This window comes from Equus asinus, chromosome X, assembly GCF_041296235.1.
Source record: "Equus asinus isolate D_3611 breed Donkey chromosome X, EquAss-T2T_v2, whole genome shotgun sequence".
Taxonomy (NCBI): domain Eukaryota; kingdom Metazoa; phylum Chordata; class Mammalia; order Perissodactyla; family Equidae; genus Equus; species Equus asinus.
Window position 1 is genome coordinate 98,705,437 of NC_091820.1, and position 21,195 is coordinate 98,726,631.

Below are 21,195 nucleotides of genomic sequence, written 5' to 3' on the forward strand. Positions count from 1 at the left end.
TTTACTTGTTGACAAAATTATTGGTAACAAATAGCAAAGTAGTGTCAATTGTAATTTATTTTCATTTAAGTGAATTAGATGTGCTGCAATGTTTAGAAATATAACCATACTGTTGTACATTAGCTATGTAATACTTAGAAATGTAACCATTCTATTGTACAATACCTATGGAATTTCAACTCCATTCAGTTTGTTTATTGGCAGGAAGCCTATGTTTACAGTTTAGTCAGCAAGATTACCAGCTCTGTATTAATTAAGGGGTTATAACTGATCATCATAAAATAGGAATTGATTTCAAATAATTATTGATGAGCTATTTAACAGTTATTCATCTATATATCTATCTATCTATCTATCTATCTATATTTAGTTCATCCCTTGTATCATTACACAAATTCAATGCCTTTCTGTTTTATGGTTATTTTGCTCATATCAAGGTTTTAACCTGTTGCAGGAGTGGCAAATTCAAAATCTTTTCAGGGTCCAAGAAGGAATGTAATGATTCTGGCAGGCGATCTGAAGCATTCTGGAGTGTTGGAAGCTGTAGCAATCCTTACCATAATCTCATTTTCATGTATTCTGTTCTTGCCACCACCTCTAGCTCACTCTTTCTATGTACCAATTCCAATAATTAATTGACCCAACCCAGCTCATTGATCCCACAATTTTTTCAGGGTCCCTTTCTCTCTTCTCACCTAGCACAGTTTAAATTCCATGATCAATCATTGTAATCACTCCCATATATAAACTCTCGATTCCCTTTAACCCTTTCTCCCTTCATCTTACTCACTTGTGAAAACAATAACACTGTTTAAACCTAACTCTACATCTATGATTATACTAGTATCCTTGCAGCTGAACTTGACTGAATGACAATATATAATTGACTGGTCTCATTTTAAATTCATCATCATGAACCTCCAATGGACCCTTAATGATGCCAAGTAGTCTTAGTGTATATTCTTGGTCCATTCAGTCTCCTGTCCGCCTAGATGACTATTTCACATTGTCTGCTCTCCTCAAGACTCTAATATCTCCTCCTCTTGCTTCCCATTTCACTGAAAAAAATTGAAACAATTAGGAGAGAAATTCCACTACATCTACCTGCCTATTGGCATTTGTACCTACCTACTCTGCCTTCAAGTCTGTTACCATTGATGGACTGGCCTTGCTGTTCCTATGTAAGGCCAATCACTTGTGCACTAGGTCCCATCCCTATTTGCCTACTCAAGGATATCACCTGAGCAATTTTCTCATCTCTTTCCTGTATCATGGAATTTTCTATTTCTACCGGATCCTTTCCATCAGTATACACATAGGTCAATATTTACACCATCTAAAAAAGTCCTCTTGACTCTACTTCCCCTGCCAGCCACTCCCCCTATTTCCTTGCTCCTGTTTGCAGCAAAACTATGTCAAAGAAACTATTGTCTGCACTCACAGTCTTGAGCTCATCTCCACTAATTCTTTATTAAACAAATTCCAATCAGAATTTTACTTTCACTACTCCATCAAAATTGCTCTTATCAAAGTTTCCAATGACCTCAACAATGCTAAATCCAGTGGTCAGGTCAATTGTCACTCCTCCTTTTACTTGATTTGTGCATTTGGCGCAGTTGATCTCCTCCATCTTTTTGATATGTGTTCTTTACTTAACTTCCAAAGAATCACACTCTCCTAGAGGAAGACATGACCTCTTAATGTTAGAGGGCCCTGTGGCTTGGTCCTTATTTTTTTTTCATCTCTATTCACAGTCACTCGTTCCGTAATCTGTTTATATAGTCTTATAGTTTTATATGCCATCTGTACACTGATAACTCCAAAATGTATACCTTCCAAGCCCGGATCTCTCTCCCAAAATGCATTCTTTTATCCAACAGACTTTTTAGCATCTCCACTTGGTGTCAAAACCTGTATGTCCAAAACTGAACTCTTGATCTTCCTCTTGCCTTACCATGAGTTCCTAGAAAACAAACCTTGTAGTAAAAGCTAATGTGTATTGGAGAGTGTAATCCTAGGGAAATAAGAGTGAAGGAAAAGGGAAGTGAGGCAAGGGAGGAGGGACGATATTTCAAGATGGTTGATTCAGGATGAGAAATGGGCAAGAATTTATCTCTCAGCTCCCATCTCCCACTGATCACGGGGTTATCCCACAGGGTCTTAACTCTCTCAAATTTTGGGGATTGCACGGGCTGTGGCTTCCATACCACTGCTACCACCCTGGTCCAGGACATCATCTCTTATCTCTATTGTTGCAATAAACTCCTAATTGATTTCTCTGCTTTACCACGTCTCCCCTCAATCTAAACTGAATATGGTAGTCTGAGTGATTTTTTAAAAACATAAGTCATATATGTCTCTGTTCTGCTCAGGACCTTCCAATGGCTTCCCATTTCATTTGGAATAAAAGCTAAGTCCTTACTAGGGATCAAAAGGCCTGATGTGATCTAGACTCTGGTACCTCTCTAACTTACTATTTTCCCATTCTTCTCTCCGTTGCTCACTCTGTTCTAGCCGCTCTGACCTGCTTGCTGTTTCTCAAACATGACAGGTATACTCCAGCCTTAGGGTCTTTGCACTGGCTGTTCCTTCTGTCTGGAATGCTTTCCTCTCCTATATCCATATGACTAATTCCCTCATTTCCTTCAAGTGCACAATTTCCTCTATTCTAACCTTATTAGTGGGTCTTCCTTAACTATCTTATTTATAATTTTAAGATTGTCTTCCACTCAGTCCCCATCCTCTGTACTCCTGATACTTCTTACCTCACTCTTAATTTTCCTTTATCTATAGTAATTATCACCTTTTGTGATATATACACTTTACTGATTTATCATATTTATTGTTTATTTTCCATCTCCTCATGCTAAAATGTAAGTTCCTTAAGGACAGGGATCTTTGGGGTTTTTTGGTTTGTTTGTTTACTGATATATCTCAAGAGCCTAGAACAGTGTATGGCACATAGTAGATGCTCAATAAATAATTATTGCATGAATGAATGAGCTATGTCTCAGTTAAGGTCAGGCAGCCACATGACAGACCAAATCATTGTTACCATATGGAAATATAGCCCCAATATTGCCAGATATCCTGATTTTTAAAGAAAAAATTGAAATCCGAATATTTATGTGAAATTTCCCCAATTTTTAGTTGTCTGGGCTCCCCTCCCATAAAAGTCCCTTCTTGGATTCAACTAGTGGACGACCATTTCCAAACTCTGAATTACTAGGTTCTGACTCCAACGTTAACCTAGGGAGTGATGGTATATTATAGCTGTGTGATATGTGTCTTGCTTTCCTCACCTAGAAAATGAAGGTTCATTTGTTTATTCAACTTAAGATATTTTGAATGCTGGCTTTAGGTGTTTGGTATATAGCATTGAACAAGACAGATTAAAATTCCCACTCTCCTGAAACTTAATCTTCTAAAATGGGGTAAACATACAAATAACAAATACAGTCACAAGACTACATTGGATAATGCTTATGGTGAGAATAAAAAAGGGTCATATTACAGGAGTGACTGGGAGGCCATTTTTGGTTGGCTGGTAAAGAAGGGCCCCCAAGAGAAAGGGACTTATAAGCTGAGACCGGCATGACAGGAAGGAACAAGCCTTGTCACGATCTACGGGAACAGTGTTCCAGTCAGAGTGAACAGCAAGTGCAAAGGTCATGAAAACAAGAGCAGGCTTGTTATATTCAAGTAAGCTAAAGAAGGACAGTCTGGATAAAATACAGTGAGCTGAGGGAAAATGGCACTGAATGAAGCTGGAGAGGCAATCAGAGGCCAGATCCTGTTGCATATTGTGGGCCAGGATAAGAAGCTTATTCTTATTAGCAATCAGAGGCAAAAGTAGAGCGTTGTATTTTAAGCTGAGGAGTGACATGATCAGATTTCCCTGTGAAAAGATTACTGGCTGCCCTGATGAGAATGGATTGTAGGGAGACAAGCAAGAAGACCAAGTTGGAAAGCAATTATTTTAGTTGAGGAGATACGTGATGGTAAGCTTGGATTCAGGTGGTAGTTATGGAGATGGGGAGGAGTGAATGGATTCTAGATATGTATTGAAGGATGAGCTGACAGGACATACTGATGCACTGGATGTGAGAAATGGGAGAAAGAGTTGAATAAAGGATGACTCCTGTTTTTGACTTAAGCAACAGTGTGAATCATGGTGCTATTAACTGAGAGAGAGAAGACTTAGAGAGGAGCAAAGATAATAGTGTCTACCTCAGGGAATGCTGACAAGCACTTAGCACCAATGCTGACATAGAGTAAGCACTCAACGCATTATCTCTTATTTCTACTTTTACTAACACTACCACTATTATTACTAGCTATGATTTTTTAGCCCTTGTTATATGGCTGACACTGTGATCATCCTCAATAACCCTATGAGGTAGGTCATATTATTGAAGATGATAAAACTGATACTCAGAGAGGTTAAAGAACTCGCTCAGTGAAACGTGGCTAGTAAATGGTGGACCTGAGACTTGGACTCAGGTCTATCCAGTTCACACACATAATCTTTCTCTACTGTCTCTTCTTTTATTCCCTATTTTTACTGTTCTTCATAGGTATCTGTATATCACAACAAAGGAGATATGGTTCATTCCTGCCCGTATAAAGTTCTGTGATTCTGTTTTCAGTTTCCACAGTGTACAATATTGTCTGGTGATGAGGATGGAATTCTACTGATTGAAAATGGGCAACAGAGGACAGGGCAATAGAGATTCTAAGTTCATAAGTGAGGGTCAAGTTAAAGCAGGAATTTCCAGAGATAAAACTAGACTACTTGTCTTTCAAAGTTTGAAACACTTTGTGATCATTTGTCAATTGCCAAATATTCTGCACAAGTACTTAAAAGTTGTTTTTTACCAAAGAAAAGAGATGGAGAAACCTTGCGGGAAGTATATCCTTAACTGACTCTTTTTGTCTGTTTACTCTGACTCTCAAACGTCTACGATATAAGATTGATGATGAATCAATCAGAGAAGTATATACATCAGTATATGACAAAGTGCTAGAATGAATATGATCAGGTGTCATAAATGTATGATTATGTTTTTCAAGAACTCATTGTATGAAACTGCTTCCTTCCTTCACCCTAAAGGTGAAATATTTCATAGTGTCAGAAAAATGAGGGTGCGTTCCTTCCTAACTACAGTTTTTTTGTTTTTGTTTTTGTTTCTTTTTAATAAAAGGGATATTTTTTCAGCCAATATCATTTCAAGTGTCAGGTATCTATTAGTCACCAAACAAATATTTATTGAGCACCTATTCTGTGAAGGTACCAAAAAGGCCAAAGTGAATGACAGGGCTCCTGCTTTCTAACAGATTAAAAGATGATTTGGGACATGTATACAAATTACAGTCACACAAGTATACTCAAGTAAAAGACAGGATCTCGTCTGGTTCAGCATAGAATTGTACCCTAGGAAACAGTCCAGTAACTAAACATAATTTTAAAAGTTTGAATATTTAAGTCTTTACTGTGGGCCTTTCAAAAACATCAAGGGGGGGGCGCCAATTTGTAACCCCCAGCAACATTTAAAATTATCTTTTCGGAGGCCAGCCCAGTGGCATAGTAGTTAAGTTTGCATGCTCTGCTTCGGTGGCCCAGGGTTCGCAGGTTCAGATCCTGGGCACAGACTTAGTACCACTCATCAAGCCATGCTGTGGTGGCATCCCACATAAAATAGAGGAAAATTGGCAACAGATGTTAGCTCAGGGCCAATCTTCCTCATCAAAAAAAATCAAATGAAATAAAAATTATCTTTTCACATTACTTTCACGCTATCTCTTAGACACTGCAGCTGCCCAGAAACCTCTCTTATCACTCCTCATTCTCATTCCTAACTAAATAACTCACTCTGGAATGCATCCTCTGCAAATTTTTCCTCTTTTTCAATCCTCTCTTGCTTGTTTTTTCCTTACAAGAAGCTCTTGCTCCCCTTTGCAATGTAATTTAAACTAGCATTGCTCCTTATAATTTTTCAGCTCTTTCTGCCCATTACACCTATTCTGCACAATAAAAGACCAGGAACTGATCTGACATACCAAGAATCTGCATACAAGTTGCTGGATTTGGCGAGACCCATACAGCCAAAAAGAGGATTATTTTTAGGGGGTGGGGAGAAGGGAACAGCTGCCAACACTAAATGAATGACTTTTATCCTATCACACATGAGAGAAAGTGAAAATGCTATAAGAAAAATAGAGATAAAGTAGCAATAGAGAGTAAGGAAAATAGCTTTCAGCTTACAGAATCAGTGATGTTTGAGATGGTGCTTGAGGAGCTAAGCAGGTGGCGATAGTAGAGGCCTTCCCAGGCAGATGGAACAATGTCCAAGGGCAGGAAGGCAGTAAAACATGGGTTGTACACAGGGAAAAACAGGATGGTCGGTTTGGCTGGAACTTGGGTTCATCAAGGCCTTTTTTCTGAATATGAACCTAACAATAAATAACCCTTGTTTTATGGAGGTTTCAGATATATTTAAGACATTGTCCAATTCTTAGAAAAGAAGCTACAAGATACAACTAATGAGCATCTTAACTTGCAGTCAGATAACAAGGCACATTTTTAGCAGATGATATTTCCATAGAGAAAATGTATGTTTAAAAAGGGTAAATTCCCTCCTATGACTCTACCCTAATTAATGAAAGGAAATGCTGCTGAGCTCAGCACTGTCAGTCAGAACATGCACTCCAACGTTTTTTCTCAGCGGTAGCGATGAATTCACACAGAGCCATCCCTACTCTCTCACCACTGAAGAGGGATCCACCTTGGCATGATAGCTGGTTAAGGTTTGGCGGGTACACTTTGTATCTATGACTATGAAAGAGAAAAGCTGAGTAGGAGGGTGACGTGTAGTTCCACCCCAAGGCCTTGATCTCGTTAAAACAAGACCTGGGTTAACACTAATCTACACACACTCATTTCCAGACCAGATCATGTTATTTAATACTAAGGCAATATACACTTACCTGGTTAGAGAGATGCCACATACATTTTTTATTTTTCAGCACCATAACCCTGCTCCCTTCCAATACCTTCCTCTGACTCCCCATAAGTAAAAGTGGTTTGGCCATGTTTCATATGTGCATTCATCTCTTTTGCTCTCTCCTTTTGTCCCCTCTTTTTTAACTGGAACTAAACCATACCCCTGGATGACCCCCTAGCACACTTTACACACACATAGAGCAGACTTTCCATACATGTTGGTTGCAGCTTACTGGCTGGAACCCTCTGGTCACTAGCATCTGGAGGTTTTTAATTTGGCCACATGAACCTTTTCGTTTTCTAATAAGTTTTACCAATAGAAACAGAAATAGATAGCAGGAAGACAATTATTATGAGATGACAGTGCAAAGAATGATGCTGGGAAAATCAGTATTTTACAGCAGTGTGCAAAGTCGCAGAAAATTCTGATTTTTAAGACATTTAGGGAAGTTTCCTATTAGGTAATGTCTTTGTACAAACACTCTGGCAAACTTTTCACTTTAATCCCATGTGACAGAAAGCAAGGATGTAAAAGCATTGTTGTTTCTAAATAAAATATGGCCTATTTTTACTTTCCATTATTTTAGAAACAGGTGGAGCCAAGTTTGATTTCCCAGCATGTGGATAGGTCATTCCCTTTAACTACTTTGCTTGCCATTATCTCAAATAGCAAGCCCAGAGAGGATCACTATCGTTTCTCTAGAGGTAAAAAAAAATCACCAGTTTTGACTAAGACATTGGCCCCTGTGAAATTTCCGTCTCCTTCCCTTGCCCATTAAAGCTGGATCTTCTTCAAACGACATTGTTTTTAAAGCTGTCTTGTTCAGCCAGACCTGGTGGTCTAGTGGTTAAGATTCAGTGCTCTCACCACCACAACCCGGGTTCATTTCCTGGTCAGGGAACCACACCACCATCTGTTGTCTGTCTGTTGTCATACTGTGGAGGCTGCCTGTTGTTGTGATGCTGAAAGCAATGCCACTGGTATTTCAAATAGCAGCAGGGTCGCTCATGGTGGACAGGATTCGGTGGAGCTTCCAGGCTAAGGTAGACTAGGATGAGAGACCTGGCCACCCAGTTCTGAAAATATTGGCCATGGAAACCCTATGAATAGCAGCAGAGCGTTGTCTGATAGAGTGCTGGAAGGTGAGAGGATGGTGCAAAAAGAGTGGACAGGGCTCAGCTCTGCTGTCCACAGGGTCCTGGAGCCTGGAGTTGGGATTCTGACTCAATTTGAGGGCACTAACAACAACAAAATCTCTTTAGCTGCCCATCTCACTAAGCATGCTAGCTCAAGGGCTCAAAGGCCAAGTCAGATCACCTCAGTTGGATTTGTTGAGGATATTTAGTGACCGAAGTGGAATTAATTTTAGTTTATTAAATCCTTTCCTCTGGACTTACAGAGAAAAACTTTTAAAATGGGTATACCACATGCATTCATGAAAATGTCAATATCTCTCCTTAGTCCTACCAAACATAAAACCCCAAACCAAACAAACAGACTGAATCTTTTACTGAAGAGAATATTATGAAAACAAGTTGTAACACAGAGATCTGTGTTTGGTACCCCTCCTGGAACCACTCCCTTCCTTTCCAGTGCCCCCTCCTAGGCTCCCACTGCTTTACCCTTTGGCTTTCTTTCAGTTGAACCCTATCCCAATGGACAATGGAGTCCTCTGTGCAGCTTGATGAGCCTTTCCTTCCCCTCCCTGACTCTCCACCCCCAGTTATTCCTAAATCTGCCATTGCCCAAAAGCCCACAGCCCTACCCAGACCTGCTGTCCTCATTCACTCTCAGGTGCTTTGTCTAAGGGACAAACAGGCAGGAGCCCTCTTGTCTTCCCACCCCCTTGTAACACAGATCAGTCTCTGCTCTCCCCTCCTTTGTCATAGAGGAAGAGGTGGCCTTTCCAAACCTAGCCAAGTCAGTAAATTAACTTCCTTTTCCTTTTTGTATATTTGTGAACATTTAATTATTTTGCTTTCACAACACAGAAGTATATAAAGAAGCAAAAGCCCTCTATCTTACTGCTCCTACCCTACTTCATTTTTCTGAAGGAAAAAAAGGTTTTCCTCACCTTTTCTATCTTACTCAACTTTAGATCCGTAATATAAAGCAAACATAAACCTATATATCTACATACCATACATATACACACTTACAGAATTATAGGGGGTATTTTATTTTACAAAAAACAAAAGGGATCCTGTCATAGGACATCTTTTTCATTGAACAGTACCATGGACGTGCCTCCAGTACAGTCTGCAGGATCTACCTCATTCTTTTACATATTTCTTGCGTTTTCAAGCTTTCTTCAGCTATCTCCTTCCCCACGGCTGAAGTTTCTCCCATATTCAAAAGAACCCTCTCTCAACCATGTATCCCACCTCACTCCTTCCCTCCGCAGCCAGAAGTCCTTGAAGGAAAGCCTCCCTCACTGAGTGCACATCCTCACGTCCTTGCAGTTTGCCTTCTGCCCTTCCTGTACCCAGACCTGCTCAAAGATCGAAAGTGAACACCAGACCCAGTGGGCACTTTTCACCTCCTATCTTAGGGGCCCCCCTGCAGCCCTGGGCACAGCTGAGCACACTCCCCTTGCAACTCTCTTCCCTCTTTTCTGACTACCGCTACATGCCTCATTGCCTCCATGGTTCCCAATCAGGGACGATTTTGCTCTCCAGTGGGCATGTGACAATATCTGGAGATAATTTTGGTTGTCACAGTTAGGGGGCGATGTGCTCCTGGCCTCTACTGGGTTCTGAGGCCAGGGTTCTGCTGAACGTCCTACAGTGTACTGGACAGCCCCCTGCAACAATTATCCAACCTCAAGTGTCAAGAGTTCTGGGTTTGGGAAACCTGGCTCTAGAATGGTAGAAATGAGCCCAAGAACACTTCTGACAAGTACAGGTTAGGGATCTTGCCTGTGTGTCCCTCAGACAAAGCACTGGAGAGTGAATGAGGACAGAAGGTCGGGGTGGGAGTAGTAGGGGCTTTTGGGCAATGGCAACCATCCTGATGTTTGTCCACACCTGCCCCAACAGGAGAGAGCCCAAGGTCACATCCAGCCACTGCAGAGATGTCCCAGGTCTATGTCAGCTTCAGTTCCTAGGTCCTCAGTCTCCAGGCAATGTCCAGGGCTCCTCTAGTTATCTCAGTCTGGTCCAGGTGTGAATCCTCACCATCCTGCCACCTGCAGGATAAACCACACCTTTAGCCCCGCTCAAGACATCTTATCGTCATCAGAGGGGGAGATGCAGACCATCCTCCCCACTACCCCTTTCCCAGTTTACCCCCTCCCTCTGGAAATTGATTTCCCAGTGGGATATGTCCTATTGCACATTTCTGAATCCACTGAGGGCTTTGTAGCCAGACTCCCCTCCTACTATTGTCCTGGTGGTGGGCTGGGGGAGAGAATCCCTCAGGATGGCACCATGCTTTGGTCTGTGGTCTAGCCCAGCCCACCTTTAGGCACCGTCAGTTGCTGACTCACCTCCTTGGCTGTGGCGTGAGTTCCTTGATCAGATGTGACTGTCCCCAGTTCTGCTCCCTGGGCACTGGGGAGGCTTCTCCTGTCATGGGGCTGAAGAGCCATAGCAGTCCTCGCCTGCAGCTGGTGCTGGCATCTTCTGTATGCAGCCCTGAGGGATTCCCTTAGAGGTGGCAGATCTCTGCTGTGGTGTAAACCCGGTTTGCCCCAGGCCTGTTTTGATTGTTTCTTGTGATATAAGTTGCTGAGAACATGAAAGAGCTTCCTGTCTAGTTCATTCCTGGAGACTCTGGGGATCCAGGAATCCCCACTACCTGGCACACCCTGAGGACCTCCCCAGCCAGGTCCAACATTTTCTTTGATGGTCTGGGGTTTTCAACTGTTCTTCTGGTGCCAATTTCTGTCTTGGAAATAATCTGGTTGCCCAGAACAGGAACCCGCTCAACTTAGCTTCAAGAAAAGGGGATCTGTGTAAAGTGGCTTTTCACAAAGCACAATTTTAGAAAGTGGAAACATGGCCAGGCCGTCACTCTCTCCATCTCTGGTGTCACAGGATCAACTCCTCTCTGCTTCTCTGTGCCCGTGTGCTCCCTGGGACCTCATAATGTCATCCTCTAAAAGCACTTGGCCTCTGTAAAGCACACGGTTCTGCTCCCCCACAGCCAGGGTCAAGCCTCGGCTGTGGCCTCAGTGTTCATGGCTCTGACCTTGACCCCAACTCCAAGTGACCCATTGTTTCATTTCCCAACACCATCCTGACTTTGGCATCTGCCTCTCTATTCAGATTGTCTAGTGTGAGAATCTGATTTGCTCAGGATGGGTCAAATGCCCACTCCTGCTCCCATCATCTATAGCCTAGGTGGGGGAGGGAGTGGGTCGTTATATATATACATAGCTGCCCTGGTCCACCAGATACCAGGGCGGGGGGAGAGAGACACAAATAGAAGCTGCAGCACTTCTGGGGTGTGGAATGCCAATGCTCTGGAATGCAAAGGGAGTCATCAAACGTGTCTCTATGTCTCTCTCCCCGCGGCCCCCTAACCTATACCCTCCCCAGTGGCCACCTCACACCCCACCTCCCATCCCACTTCCCACTTCTCTCACAAACCAGTTGCCCCATCCCCCCACCCACCCATTCCCCCGCAAACCCTCCCCTACCTCTCCCCCTCCCTCTGAAAATTGATTTCCCATTGGGATATGTTTCTGTTCTGTTTCACATTTTTGAATTCAAGGGTTTTGTAGCCAGATTCCCCTCCCGCAGCGGAAGCAAGTCTCCCTCCGTGAAAAATTCACGGCCTTACACCAAGGGCAGTCCCAATCCCCGGGCCTGCGAAATACTGGAGGTCTTCTCTGCTGGTGGGCATCGAAGTCTCTCCTGTCTCTTTGGGATTGAGGCTCTCTACCCTGAGCCCCATTAGACCCTAAGGTAACACTAGAGGGCCCCCAGTGGGGAGCCGTCTGAGATGGAGCCCCTGCTGTGAACATTGCTGCTGGTGGGGATGCTGTGGCTGACTCTGGGAAGGGGAGTAAGGGGCGTGAGAAGGGGTATGTGAATGAGGCCGGGAGCTGCACAGGAAGGGGTGCCGGGGAGACTGTGGACCCGGGCTTCAGGGTCTCAGAGAAATAAAACATGGCTGTTTCCACAGACCTGAGAGCTCCCTCCCTCTGCCTGCCAGAGGGGTAATTATTCTGCTTCACAGCTCCAAGAACCTGCAGGAGGCCTCCACCCAGCTCCTTTGTGGCCTCTTCCCTTTCCTCATCCTTCTCCTGTCTTCCTCCTCCTCCTATAGCACCAGCAACGGTGGCAGTAGAAGCAGCGGCTGCCCCAATCTCCTGTTCCTTCTCACCTGCTCCTTCTGTTCCAGCCCCACTGGCAGTGGCCAGGCCTGGCCCTGCTGCGACCTGCTCCCGGGGAGACCATAGCTCCTGGAGAGAAGTGGGCAAGGTTGAGACCAGTTCTGGGGGCAGGGAGGGGGGCAGAGGGCAGAGAGAGGAGACGGGGCAGGGACTAAGTCCGGGTAAACTTACAGCCCGGAGGAGCTTCCACTTCAGGAGGTCCCTTTCCTTCCGCATCTCTGCCAGGTTGGCCTGTGTCTGCCGCAGCCGAAAGGCTGCCTCCTTGCGTTCCATCTCCTGCTGAGCTGTGAGCTTTTTCAGTTCTGAGGTCAAGTCCTCCGCAGTGGACTTATGCAGTTTGGTGAAGTCCTGCAGCCACTGCACCCTGCGCTCCTGTAACTGGCCCTGCCTGCAGGTGAAGCGCACGCCCAGGGCCAGACCGCTCCAGGCGCAGGCCTCTTTGGCCTCGCTGGGCACCGCACTGTCCTCCAGGATGGCCCTGAGCTTGTCTTCCACCTCTTCCCAGGACAGGGATATATTCTCGAGGTAGAACTCAAGGCCTTTTTCGTGCCTGGCTATTTTCTCGTTGATGAAGGCCACCACCTCACCATGCTGGAACCCACCACAGGGATCATCAGGTTTCAAGGCCATGAGAGCTGAGGGCCTAAGCGGCTTAACTGGCCCTGTGGGGATGAATCACTCAGTTGTCCCCTACCCCCCTCTATAGCCCCTCCCTCTCCCTTGGTCTCCTCCCGTCCATTGCCCTTCCCCTCCCCCCTCAGACCATTGTAAAGACCCCTGACTGGCTTGTTCCACCCTAGAACACCTCACCTCTCCAGCCAGGGCCAGAAAAGGTGCAGGCCGACCACGTCCACCTATCACGGCCAAAGAGAGTGAAGATCCTCGTCTCTCTGGGGTCTCTGAGGAAAGGAAGCCTCCGCGCCAACCGTCGTCCCAGAGGCTTTTACCCTGGGACTGTTCCAACTTCCAGAGACAGCAGGGGTGGGAGGGAATGCACAAGGAAGGCCCCCCCCCCCCCCCCACCTCGAGACATAAGGGAACTTACTATCCTGTTGAAAGTGCTTAAAGGTGGGAAGAAATAGGAGTGGTAAGAAAAGACTCAGAAACACGTAAAGTGCTTGTAATCAAGTACAAAACGTCCCACTCACCCCGCCCCCTACCATAATGGTTTGTCTCATACCAGGGACCCTCCCCTCCTAGAGACGGAATGTTCTAGAACAGGTAACAGCCCCAACCTCTCAGTGGCCTCTGGCGCCCCCCGCCCCGGAGGAAGACTGTAGCTCCTGTTGTAGACGTTCCTGAATTCTAATACGAAAGTCAGTAAACTATTTCTTTAAAGGGCCAGGTAGTAATTATTAAGGCTTTGTAGGCAAAAGATTTCTGTCCCAATGACTTATAGCACAAAAACAGACATAAACAATACTTGAAGAAATGACTGTGGCTATGTTTCAGTAAAACTTTATTTACAAAAATAGGCAGCTGGCAGGATTTGGCCTGTAGTTTGCCAACTCTTGATCTAAATTTATATTTCCTGCATGTCCCAAAGACATCCAAAATCCAAATGTCTGTAATATAACTCACCCTTTACCCCAAGAGATGATTCTCCTCCTATATTCCTATGAAGTAGAGAAACCTCAAAATCATCAACCCCTCCTTCCTTTACTAACATATCAAATTGGTCACCAAATCTTGTTGCTATGACCTCAGAAAATTCTTTGATATCCAGTCTTATTTAGGGAATGCCCATGTGGCTTCCTAAATAATGTCCTTGACTTTAATCTCTTTCTAGTTCCTAATCTCTTCCTCATCTTTCCTATGATCATGCTACTTTCAAACTAAAAGGTGTTTGATGGCTTCCTGTGACACACTTCTTGGCCTGATGGTAGAATTTCACCCTGGTCTACCTTTCTAATTTAGCTCTTTTCATTCTCTTCTCACCCATCATTCATGTACCCAAGAGACTAGCCATGCGGTGATACACTCATTTTGGGTTTTAATTTATTTTTCCATGTGAAAAATCAGAAATTCATTATTTTATTATATGAGCATTATATTCTGTTCTATGAGCTACATTGAAAAAGACAACATTTCTTCTTTAAGGATCTTAATGTTAGGCAGTGAGAGAAAAATAATAAATCAGCACTAAAATATTACCTGAGAAGGTGGTTAAATTCCGGAGGTATAAATCCCACTGTTTTAGTTCTCTTTTAAATGGTTATCTTGTATTTTCTTTCCATTTCAATTTGTGAATTTTGTTTATCATCCTTCAGTGGGAAAGGTTCATGTTTTGTCTTATTATAGAGTTATTTCTACAGATAGAGCATTCAGGAAATAATGTAGAAACTGGAATGGTGAGGAAAGAGGGAAGATACTGGAATCAAGGAGACCCACTAGAAGGATGCCGCAGTAATTCAACTTGTAAACTAAGGCAGTGAAAGTTGAGATGGAGAGAAGAGCGTAGAGGGTCATTTGGTAGGTAGAATTCATAGGAATGTCAAGGATGGGGTGAGAGAATGAACAGGGTAATTCCTAGGTTTCTGCTATAGGGAACTAAGTAGATAGTGATGTTATAGACTTAGATGCAGAATGAAGGAGAAACTGTTTGAGGTGAGTTCACTTTTAGACATATTGATGTTAAGATCCCTATTGATGTTAAGATATTGATATTGAGATACCTGGTATCCTAATAGAGATACCCCATAGGCAGTTAGATGTATAAATCTAGAACTTAGGAGCAAGAACAGGGCTAGAGATGTAGTACTGAGGGGTGAAAGTTAGATTCAAATCAGTGGTTGAAATAACCCAGGGAGAGAATACAGAATAAGAAGAGCAGAGTGCATAGGACAGATTCCTGGCCTGCCTGCATCATCTCTTCCTTTCTACCAGTGTCTACTCTCATTCATGGTTTTATAGCTGACCTGCTTACTCCTTTGCCTTCTCTTTTTCTAGCCTCAGAATGTCTTTTACCCTCCCCTTTTTATTCCTTCTATAACACTTTAAACACGGACTTCACCTTGTGATCATTTGTCTCTCTAGGCTACCATTCTTCTACTTCTGCTTATAAACACTTGTAGAAAATTTAAAGTAAATCATTTCTATTGGCTAAAGGATTGGAGAAGGGAGAAAATGAAGACAGGGAAACCTGTTAGGATGCTGCTTGAATAGTGAGGCAAAGCACGATTAGTGCCTGAACTGTGGCAGGACCTAGATGAGACATCAGATGAGGTGAGAATTTTGAAACAGAATTAGCACAACTTGTTAAATAGTTGTACATAGGAAATAAGTATGGGGAAGTAGAGTGAAGGATGATTCTGAGGCACCTGACTTGAGAAACTAGGTAGTATGATTAGTGATATATCTCATCATGATAGATGCTACAGGAGGAAGAACACATTGTAGGGGACAGATAAGTTCAGTTTGGGACTGATAAGTGCCTTCATGACAGTCATATGGAGTCATAATTGGATGGCTATACTGGGCTGAAACTTAGGAGAGAGGACAGAACTAGAGAAAAGTATTATAGATTTTGATGTGTTCAGCACTTAGCTTGTGGTTTAAACCTAGTGCTTGAACAAAATCGCTGGAGATGAGGCTTGGAGGGAGAGAAGAAAAACACAAACAAGAAGAACAAAGGAAGGAATCCGGAGCCCTGGGGGAAGATGGCCAACATTTTAGGGATACGCCAAGGAAGAAAAGCCAGTAATAGAGTTATAAGGGATGGTCAGGAGAGAGGTTATCTTAGAAGTAAGGAGAGATTTAGAAAGTTGAAGGAGAGTTACAAGTTTCAAATAATGCATGATGGTCAGATAGGATGAGAATGAACGAGAGGTCATTAGAGTTGGATAATGAGATGTCCTTAGGGAGTCTAGTGATACTTATTCAATGGGATGTTGGGAGCAGAAGCCAGATGATGGTAGGTCATAGAGCGAACTAGAGCAACATGCAGAAGTTTTGAATACTGATAAGTCTTCCAAGATCTCTGACAGTGACAGCTATGGTGGGTAGGCAGGGGTCAGTGAATAGATCATGGAAGCATGGGATATGACAGCTCAGTTGTTAAGACAATTAATTTATATAACTTTTCTTTCTTTTTTCTTTTTTTTAAAGATTTTGTTTTTCCTTTTTCTCCCCAAAGCCTCCCGGTACATAGTTGTATATATTCTTAGTTGTAGGTCCTTCTAGTTGTGGCATGTGGGATGCCGCCTCAGCCTGGCTTGATGAGCGGTGCCATGTCTGTGCCCAGGATTTGAACCAGCAAAACCCTGGACTGCCAAAGCAGAGCACGCAAACGTAACCACCCGGCCATGGGGCTGGCCCCTATAATTTTCAACACAAAGATAGGGAGGGAGAATACTCTGGTATCTACTTTATGGGGAGGAAGATAACCACATATAAAGAAAACTCAGTGCTTTTGAAGAGTTTGTGCTGTAACTCAGGCAATAAAGCAAAACCTTTGTGAATACTATGAGAATAATTACAAAACAACATATTGACAGATACAAAATATTAGTGTAATCTAAATAAGAAGCAGTGAAGAAGTAAGAAATAGTTTTGAGAGTCAGTGAAACTAATTAGGGAAAGCTTTCTGGAAGAGAGTTTTGTTGTTGTTTGTAACAGAAACATCAGGGTGATCCACAGATATCTGAAGAGCTTTTCAGTTGTGGTGTGATGTGCAGAAGACTAACTCTCTTAAATGGTTTTTACCTGAACAATAAAGCAGGGATCACTCATACCATGGTGGGGATGGTGGTGGCAGGGAATATTTTGAATTGACCTTGGTTATTTCTTTACCTTTACTCACATCTCAGTCAATCATTGGCAGATAGATTTTGAACCAGCTACTTGTACCCTTAGGTGGCAGATTGCAGTTGCTTTCCTTGCGAATGGTGACTTGAATTTACCACTTGAAAGATCCATAATTCTCAGTTATCTATGTATGAATTATCATATATATAATTTTTTTTCTTAAGTAGGTATCTGACGTAAATGCTCAATGCCCAATTGAATTACAGTTTGTTTTGAATTCAGGGTCAAGTATATTTTGATGGTAAAATTTTATCTTGAGCGACTAGATTTTACAGTGTATATAATTTCTCCTGTAACTTCATCCATTGGATGCTCTTTTTTAAAACAGCAAAACATCTTGATTTACTTTACAGTTTGGCTTGGGAGTCAGTAGATGGTATATTAATAGTGATGGTGATGTTAAAGGAGGTTAATTTTTCTTGAGCACTTACCACTTGCTAGGTACTGTGCTAAGTGCTTTAAAGTATTATCTTGTTGGAAGACAATTCTGCATGGGTCTCTTGCATTTCTACATGTCTTAAGAGCAGAGGTAGTCATTGTCTCTTATTCCAGGTTATCTGTTCAAGGATGTAGATATAGAGAACAGTCTTAGAAGCTAGAAATAGTGTCTCCCACCAGAGCAAAGAGCAGGTTTGCTACAGCCTGGGAAAACATAGATAATGTCTTCTTCTGGAGCAAAGGGATGGCATGCTTATGACCCATTAGAAAAGATTTGTGTTTTCTGAGCTTGGGATTTTTCTCCTGTAATGCAACCCACTGCTTGTGCAGGTGTCATCTCTCCCTCTTTGTATTGTCCTGTGGGAGTTGGGTTTTGGCAAATGACACAAATGCTGATACTTTGGCTACTTCCATTGCTATGAATAAATCACTGTCCATTGTTTTTGAGCCAGGAGTCTCTTGTCTTCTACCAGCACCCATGAAACTGGCAGGCTATCTTGTTAGCTTGCAGGTACAGTAAAATCTCATACCCTTCATGTTCTTAACACTTGTGTAATACAACCCTACAGGGATAACTTTTTTATTATTCTCGTTTTGCATATGCAGAAAATAAAGCTCAATGACTTGTCCAAAGATCCATAGCTAGGATATGATAGAGTTGGGATTTGAACCCAAGCCTCTCTGACTTGGAGACCACATTCTCAAGCAGTGAACTAATTAAGTCTAGTTCAGTTCAAGTCCCTGGGTTGACGTATTCTCTGACTGTATCATGAACCATAAGGAAATTATATTTGAATAATCCTGGGTTGGAGATTATCAGTGTCATCCAAAAGGTTGAATGTTCATTTCAGAAGGAGAGAAGAACAGTTAATAAAGTATTCTCTGTTCATACCTCCAATAAATCCTTGTTTGCTACAAACTGGGTTTCTGCTTAATGGACAAAAGTGAGTTTTTCAAAAGATCCTGTGTTTCTCCAACTTCTTTTTATAACAGATATTTTTTGTGGTTATATTAAGTTTAAATGTCTTTCAATATATATAAGCAGCATGGCACATAGCAGGTGCTCAATAAATGTCATTTCATTGTACCTATAGGTTGTAGGTCTTCATAAAATAATAATGTTAAGAAATTGGTCACAGAAGGTGCAGGAGAGTGGGCGGAGCAAAATGGCGGGGTGAGCTGACCCGGGATTCTCTCCCCTCCAAAATACAACAAAAGATTGGAAGAACTGAATTTCAGAGAATAAACATAATGCCAGCTCATTAGAGACCTACAATACCAAGAAGGCGGAGATCATAAACCTAGTATTACACCTTCGGAGGCGCTGCAACGGTAGGAGAGAACATTGCTCCCTCCCCTAGAGTCTGCCATCGCTGCAGCGCGGGTTGGGAGGGAGCGGGGGAGGGGCCGCGCGACCGGGGGATCATCCAGGATGCCTGCCGCTGATTCAGTGGAGACCCGCTGACGGGGGGAAAGCTTCCATCCGCGGGGACCCTATAAATCAAGGGCCTTGGGAGACCAGAGAACAGAACTGATCTGAACCCAGACCGGCACGTGTGAGTAACAGCCCCTCCCCCCCAGCAAAGCCAGTGGGCGCAGCCATCTTGCCCCAAGGTGGAGAGCTAACACTGTGCTCTCGACCCCCATCTAGTGGCGACAGGCTGTAACTGCAACTGAATTCTACCACCATGAGAAAAAACCGCTCCTCTACCATCCAGCAATTTATAAAAGCCCCAGACCAGAAGGAAAACAATAAAAACACAGAATTAAGTCCTGAGGACTTGGAATTAGGTAAACTAAGTGATAATGAATTCAGAGCAGCTATAATCAAAAAACTCAATGAGGTAGAGAGAAAGATAGAGAAACAAGCCGAGTTCTGGAGTTACTTCACAAAAGAGATTGAAATCATAAAGAAGAATCAAACAGAATTACTTGAGATGAAAAACACAATGGACCAGATAAAACAGAATACGGATTCCCTGAATGCCCGTGTAGACAACCTAGAGGAGCAAATCAGCATAATCGAGGACAGACAGGCTGAATGGCGCCAGACAGAGGAAGAAAGAGAACTAAGAATTAAAAAAAATGAGGAAAATCTCCGAGAGATAATGGATTCAATGAGGAGTAAGAACATAAGGATCATAGGAATTCCCAAGAATATGGAAAAGGAAAATGGAGCAGAAAGTGTGCTTAACGAAATTATTGAAGAGAATTTCCCAAATCTAGGGATCAACGGAGAAATGTGTGTAGAGGAGGGTTTTAGATCTCCTAGATTTGTCAATGTAAAAAGACCCACCACAAGGCACATAATAGTAAAGTTGGCAAATAGGAATGATAAGGAAAGAATACTCAGGGAAGTAAGAAAAAAAAAGAGAATAACCTATAAAGTAGCCCCTATCAGACTGTCAGCAGATTTCTCTACAGAAACCCTACAAGCTAGGAGAGAATGGAGTGATATATTCAAAGCTTTAAAGGATAAAAACCTTCAGCCAAGAATATTCTATCCAGGAATAATTTCCTTCAGATATGAAGGAGAAATTAAATCTTTTCCAGACAAACAAAAGTTAAGGGAATTTGTAACTAAAAGCCCTCCATTACAAGAAATCCTCAAGAAGGCTCTCATACTTGAAAAAAGAAAAAAGGGAGAAAGGGGACACAATCCACAGACTAGGGCGACCGATGGATAGAACCAGAACAGGATAGCAAATATTCAACTATAGCATTAGGGTAAAAATAAGGAAACTACCAAAGCAAGGACGATCTTAGCACTCTAACTACAAATTAATAAGACGAGTTGGAATAAAAAATGAAAATAATTATTTAGGAGGGGAAGAGCAAAGGGTCTAAATCAGTATTGGTCGAGTAAGTAAGAGACCACCAGAGAATAGACTATATTATACACGAGATTCTAAATACAAACTTCAAGGTAGACACTAAAATAAAGTACAGAACAGAGTCACAAATCATAGATAAGGAAAAATCTAAGAAACCCAGCATAAGAAATTGCAGTATTAAATGGGTAGTCTAAAGCACACAGGAAAAGAAACACAGGAAAACAAGATAATGAGCGACAGATTGACAGCATTAAGTCCACATGCATCAATAATCACTCTCAATGTGAACGGATTGAACTCTCCAATAAAAAGACACAGAGTGGCAAAATGGATTAAAGAACAAGATCCAACAATTTGTTGCCTCCAGAAAACACACCTCAGCCCCAAGGACAAACACAGACTCAGGGTGAAGGGGTGGAGGACAATGCTTGAAGCAAATAGCAAGGAAAAAAAGGCAGGTGTTGCAATTCTCATATCAGACCAAGTGGATTTCAAAATAAGACAGGTAAAGAGAGACACAGAGGGACAATATATAATGATCAAAGGGACACTTCATCAAGAAGAAATAATGCTTATAAATATCTATGCACCCAACACAGGAGCACCAAGATTCATAAAGCAACTATTAACAGACCTAAAGGAAGATGTTAAAAACAACACAATAATAGTAGGGGACCTCAACACCCCACTCACATCAATGGACAGATCATCCAGACAGAAAATCAACAAGGAAATAGTGGAGCTGAATGAAAAACTAAAACAATTGGACTTA

General features: G+C 42.5%; 2 protein-coding genes across 2 annotated transcripts in view; one reads left to right on the forward strand and one right to left on the reverse strand.

The window, feature by feature from the left end:
- The window catches only part of IL1RAPL2 (interleukin 1 receptor accessory protein like 2), a 968,427-nt gene that overhangs the window by 497,138 nt on the left and 450,094 nt on the right, over positions 1-21,195 (forward strand). The window lies entirely within an intron of this gene.
- TEX13A (testis expressed 13A) lies at positions 11,716-12,975 on the reverse strand. Its single transcript, XM_044764058.2, has 2 exons — positions 12,517-12,975; positions 11,716-12,414 (listed from the first exon to the last, which is right to left on the reverse strand). The coding sequence occupies exons 1-2, from the start codon at positions 12,973-12,975 to the stop codon at positions 11,716-11,718; spliced, it is 1,158 nt and encodes a 385-aa protein (XP_044619993.1).